Here is a 6,253-nt window from a genome sequence, read left to right as displayed (position 1 = left end):
CGCCCCGCCGGTACCGCCTGCTTGTCCCGGTAAGTGCGGGTGGCCCAGCCCCTCTGAGGGGCTGTGGGCTGCTGCACCTCCCCGCTTCGCCCCCCCTTGCTCTCAGCCCCCGTCAGGGCCCCGTCCCGCGAAGCAGCGCTGGTGCTTCGGTTAGGTAACTGTAGGGTGTCCTCAGAGCGGTGGAGCTTTGGGGAGGACTCGGAGACAGGGTGGGTTTTCTTCGCTGCAGGTTGTGGTGGCAAGGAAACCCACACCTGGTGTTTCTGAATTATGATAATTTTTGCTTTCGCTGCACTCTGTAGGGAGGTTTAGCTCCTTGGTCATCCTTTCTAAGGAGTTAAAGAGGATCCAGACACAGCTATGCCGCCTACTATGTCGTCAATGTTTGGATCAACGGTCTGGATGCAGGAGTTGAATGCACCGTTAGCAGCTTTGCTGATGGGACCAAACTGGGAGGTGCTGCTGATTCGAGGGACAAGAGGCCTTGCAGAGGGACCTGGAGAGACTGGAGCACTGGGCAATGATTATAACATTATTTAACTTTTGGTCAGCCCTGAAGTGGTCACGCAGTTGGACTAGATGATTGTTGTAGGTCTATTCCAACTGAACTACTGTGTTCTACTCTGTTCTGTTCTCTTTGTGCATAGCTACCTTCTAAACTATTAAGAAGCCAGAGCTTATTAGCCACTGATGTTCCTGAGATCATGACTGACAAGACTTGGTGCTATTGCAGCCAAACCCTGGACTGGGTCTCTAGATGACAATGGTATTTCAAGCTGGCTTTCTGTTATTGGGTACAAAGTTTTCATCCAGTTACAGTGTAAAAGTCACCCAATGATACAATTGCTCACAGAGGCCAGCTTGTTTCAGTTGTAGATGGGGGTCTCTTCTTTTTATAGCAGTGCTGATGAAAAGGGAGAATAACTTCACAAGTCAGTTTCTACAGTGAACTGGGTATTAACAGCAGCACCCACAGAAATAAAACAACAACAACAAAAAAATAGAAGACATATATATAACAACCTGCTGCTGTTTTTTTTTAGTCCATTTACTTTCCATCTATAACAAAAGGCTTTCAGTTGTATGTTTCTAATTAAATCAACAGAAGAGGAGAAGTCACCAAGCAGATGACTGCTTGTAAAGTCTCCATACTTTCCTAATACTCCGTTATGAGTAAACTGCACATACTTTTTATGCCAATTGAAACTTTGAATATTGAAAATCCGTATTTATCTCTATCTGTAGAAGTGTTTTTAATTTAAATTGCTCACATGTTGTCACACTTAAAATAGCTGAACTATGAATTGAGAGCAAATTTCTATATAATATGAGCAAGAGACATGTCATAAATTTAGCTATTGTCAGAAGAGTAAATGTCTTTTTTTTTTTTTTTTTTTTTTTTTTGTAGGGAATTAACTCTCTTAACCTAAAAGAAAATGTCTACATCTAACATTGCAGCAAGAGTGGAAACTTGGCTTTCATCCACATGGCATGTTAAAGTTCCTTTGGCATGGCTGGAAGCATGTATTAGCTGGATCCAGGAGGAAAACAGCAGTAGTAACTTAAGTCAAGCTCAGATTAACAGGCAGGTATTTGAGCAATGGCTTCTCACTGATCTAAGAGATTTGGAATATCCCATTTTGCCTGACTGCATCTTAGATGCTCCCAAAGGAGAGTTGTCAGGGTTCTACTCCATACAGATTGATTCACTGGTTGATGTTAGTCAGCCAGCATATTCCCAGTTTCAGAAGCTAAAAGGGAAAAATACTGTAAATGAAGAAGTAACAGCCAGTACTCAGACATTCCAGAAGCCCTGGGAAGCAAAGCCTACTCGAATGCTGATGCTGCAACTAACTGATGGGATACATCAAATTCAGGGCATGGAGTATCAACCAGTGCCTGTCCTCCACAGTAATCTTCCTCCTGGTACAAAAATCACTGTACAGGGTAATATTGCGTATCGTCTTGGAGTCCTTCTGCTTAAACCAGAAAATGTGAAACTATTGGGGGGTGAAGTAGATGTTCTTCTGGAGGAATATTCTCAGGAAAGAGTCCTTGCTAGATTAATTGGAGAAACCGAAAACCCTAATTCTGTTGGACAAGCTGGTCACAACCAAATTGTTTCAAGGCCTGTGGATGAATTAGAACAAACTGTAGGCCCTTCAGATGAAGAGCTTTTAGCCAGTCTTGATGGAAATAATGAATTTACTTTAAACAACAGAATATTTTTAGAAAGCGGATACTGCAGTAGAAGCAACAGTGTTAGTACAGCCTCAGGTTCACTGACTGCACACAATCCCGTTTTGCTGTGGGAATCTGGAAGTCCTTTGCCTCATTCTGAGCAGCAAGTTTCGCCTCCCATAGAATCTGCTGATGGCTTCTTAAATGACTTTCCTTTAGAAGAGGACTTTCTTCTGGAAGAAGAGATGGAAAGAGAGCTGGAAGAAGTGCCGCCAGTGGTGATGAACAGAAACACAGGTTTAGTCACTGAGAGAGTTCCACTTATATCTAGAACCTCCTGCAATTCATCTTTAATTGGGACTTGTAAAAAAGATTACGTGAATGAGAGAGATAAGCCTGTAGAAGCTACCAGCAAGCAAAAGACTTTTGGAAGAACAGTATTTGATGGAGCTGGAAATAGTACTGGTAGCTTTTCACAGCACAAGAGTGTACAGCCCTGCAGTTCTGCAGATTTTTGTTTGGAAAATCCTCCTGAAGAGAGGCAGAATGATACAGACATAGACGAGAGCAGATGTAAATCCCAGCAGACTTCTGACAGCAGGATGTTAAATAATGATCCTGTATTTTCCTCAGAAGCAGATCAGCAGAAGCATGATTCACAGAACTTTCCTTGCAGAGCAGTAGAAACTCATTTAGCTTTAGATTCTCCACCTTTTACATATATTTCAATTCTCCTTGCAAAAAAAACAGAAACTGTTACAATTGTGAAAGTTAAGTGTTTTATTGTTACTCTCACTGGAAATCTCACAAGCAGCAATGGGTCCTGGGGTATAAAGGCAAAAATTTCTGATGGTTCAGGTTATCTTGAAGTAGATTTTGCTGATGATATTCTAACAAGTTTGATTGGTTTTTCAGTACCCGAAATGAATAGGATGAGAAAGGATCCAGCTTTACATCTGAAGCTTAAGGATGGTTTAGAGAAGTGTCAAAAACAACTGATAGATCTCTGTTGTTTGATGACTATAGAGTTTAATCCACTTCAGTCTAAAGCCAGTGTATTAGTTCTCCAGGATGCTGATGCAAGGCATCTAGAACAGTTGAAGAAACGTTTGAATAAATAATGTGTGCAAACTTGCAGACTGTATATTAGGAAGCGTTTAAGACAGACTTCCCCTGAAGGACTGCTGAAAGTTAAATTTTAAAGTTAAGCGGTATGCCTTTTCTCTTATCAGGAAGATTAATAGAAAAGTGAGAGAAGAGATGACTTGTTGGAGCAAAACTTAGCAGTTTGTTTCTTATGATGATAGCATTGAAATAAGCTTTCAAATATTTCTGTCTTGATTTAAAGTGTTCATCTATCATTTTCATTTTGCAAAATCCTCTGTGTCCTTGACTGGTGATCTGGAGTAGCAGAACTTGTGAAGAAATGGATAACAACGAGCAAACCATCTTGTTATACTTTTTCAAGGATCATTATTTACGTGATTTTTAAAAGGTAGCTATAGGAGACTATAAGTCTTTTCTTGGAGGAAAGCGGTTGAGTAAATTTCAACAAAGAATTATTGCTTAAATGCAGTCACTTCTGACTATGTCAACCTGAAAACTTGAATACATATGCAGTGTGTTTTTAGGGAAATGAAAGATTTTCTTCTCAATGGTCAAGTAGCAGTGGGGAACAGCCCTATACATAAATGAGATAAAAAGCTGTATATTTTCAAAAAATCTAAAAAGTGACAAATATTTTTTTAATCTTTTATTAACAGAAAATTATTATAATGTATGGGGAAAATATTTTTTGTCATGTTAATGTTAATCATTCCTAATAGTTTTGAACCCACAGGTAACCTTATTCATTAACTCTGATTGCTTGTCTGACCTTTTCATAGAGTAGTCTGATGCTGGTGCTACAAACCTGTTGCATATGTATATTTAATGTTGGTCTTAATTTTGATTATTTTTTAAATTTCTGCTTTTAGAATGTACAAAAAGAAAGATATTAAAGTATTAAAGAAAAATATACACCTTGCTGGGTGTATGGAGCATCAGAAATTGATTGTGATTTTTGTGTTCCTGCTTTTCCTTCTTTCCAGCCTTTCCCTTCTTTCCAACCTTTCCCCTTCTTTTTTTCTTTTTCTTTTTCCTTTGAAATTAGAAGAATTAAAGTTCTGCCAGAGGTAGGGGACCAATGACAGAAGTCTGCACATTGTTGATAGTGTTTGCAAAGAATATAAAGCTGGTAGCTGGGAGAGGGATTTTTTTTTTTTTTTTCAATTGGACTGTCAGTACCTGTTTTGAGAGCCTTTTCTTTCTCTGAGCAATGTGTTAGACTGTTGGGAATTTCTGTGAGATGCTGTCAGTATTGCCCTACTGCCCCATCCCCAGTTGAGATGCATCCTTTGAGACCCCAAGTGACCTAAGGAAAACTCGCGGTAATTTGCTAAGTGAGGTAATTTGCTAAGTAAGGTAAAAGTGGAGGAGGGGAAATCTTGAGATTTTTCAGGCTCAGGGCATGAGCTTTTCTAAGCTTTATTTTAGTTTAGAAATGCATAAATTCCTGTGTCCCTTTCCTTCCTCTCCTCCCCTTTTCATCCCCACTCTGAAGAAAACCTGAGCAAACCATAACCCCATGAGTCATCTTTGGGTTTATTTGCTGAGGCTGTTGGGAATCGTGCATCGTTTAGAACTGTAACAGCAAAAGCTTTTGTGTGGAACCTGTACTGCTGGGTCTTTAGTTATAGTTTCAAAAAATTGTTGGTAGGAAGTTGACCAAGCTTCATCTTATGTAATCCTTGTAAAAGTAATACAGCTGACTGTAAACATGTAGTGCAGTTTTATGGAAACATTTATTTTATGATGAGTCATGGAAGCTTCCTTTGAAGTTTTGGTCTTACCATGTAGAAATATAGGAGTAACTGAAGTTCAAGCTAAACATAGAATCCACTGATTTTATTCTACTTGTGAAAAGCAAGAGGAATGTCATTCAAAGTGCTTAAGCAGAATCTAATTAAGTATCAAATTAGTCGTCTCTGCTAAATGAAGTTCATGCGTCTTGTCATCTTCCTGTCCCTGCCCTGTTCCCCCCTACCCTGCCTTATAGGCACAATTACTTGTCTGACTTTTCCATTTTTTTTTTCCTTCCCCCCGCACCCCTACTCCCTCCACCCGTTGTCCTTGTATTCATTATTGGAATGTTCTTTCTGGAAGGCTACTCCTGTGCTGGTTCTCCAGTGCAAGCAAGAAGGTAAATCTCAGTACTGCTAGATGTTTAGAGCTTGACTGCTCTGCAGATATTTCAGTGCACTTTTCTGGTGTATAATAAGTCCAGATCTCTGTTTAAGCATTCAGAATTAATGAAGAGTATTGTGTAGATTTTTCAGACAAGAAAAGCAATGAAATAAAGTGATTTTGAGAAAGCATGCTTAATTAAGAGCAGTACATCAAACAGAAAATGGCATATGTGGCTGTGTGTACCAGGTGCATGCTTTAGCCGCTTTATTGGCTTTGGGAACCAACTTGCCTATTACCAGTATTAACGCTTTTGTGCTGTGTGTGTGCATTGCGTGTGTATATTGCCTCAGTGTGTCAAGCAGTGGTGCATGTCGCAGTCCTTCAGGTAATTAGGGTTCTTACAGGCTGAATTCAGAGAACAGGCTGCAACCCCAACTGACCCTGCTAGTGATCTTGTTCAGAGATATGGCCACACTGCTACTGGAGCATGTGACAGAATTCCTGTATGAGCTGCTGAAGGCGATTGTCATGGCAGCTGCTCTCATGAGTTCAATGTACCATTCTAGCAGAAAGCAATTCCTGCTCTTTTTGTCCTCTCTTCTTCATGCTACTTTACAAACTCACATTTTCTTGCTAACATTCTTTCAGCTGCTAAGTAGACTTCTGCACCTGTAGTGTATCTGACTATGTGCAGTTCCAGAAGCTGTCTTCTTCAGGAGTGTTTTCATATTAATGGAAATATAAACTACATTTTTTCATTGCTGATCACAATGGAAACTTCCAACTAACTTCAGTTTTTAAGAACAAAACCTACAATGTTTGCACACAATGACTTGGATGTTAC

General features: G+C 39.8%; 1 protein-coding gene across 1 annotated transcript; it reads left to right on the top strand.

Moving 5' to 3' along the window:
- Nucleotides 1-1,436: 1,436 nt before the first annotated feature.
- Nucleotides 1,437-3,302, top strand: RMI1 (RecQ mediated genome instability 1). The gene has a single exon (XM_010085038.1). The coding sequence runs from the start codon at nt 1,437-1,439 to the stop codon at nt 3,300-3,302; it is 1,866 nt and encodes a 621-aa protein (XP_010083340.1).
- Nucleotides 3,303-6,253: the final 2,951 nt, after the last annotated feature.

Source organism: Pterocles gutturalis, unplaced genomic scaffold (genome assembly GCF_000699245.1).
Source record: "Pterocles gutturalis isolate BGI_N339 unplaced genomic scaffold, ASM69924v1 scaffold43096, whole genome shotgun sequence".
In the NCBI taxonomy this organism is placed as follows: Eukaryota; Metazoa; Chordata; class Aves; order Pterocliformes; family Pteroclidae; genus Pterocles; species Pterocles gutturalis.
Note: the sequence above shows the minus strand (reverse complement) of the source record. Positions and strands in the feature narration are given on the sequence as shown.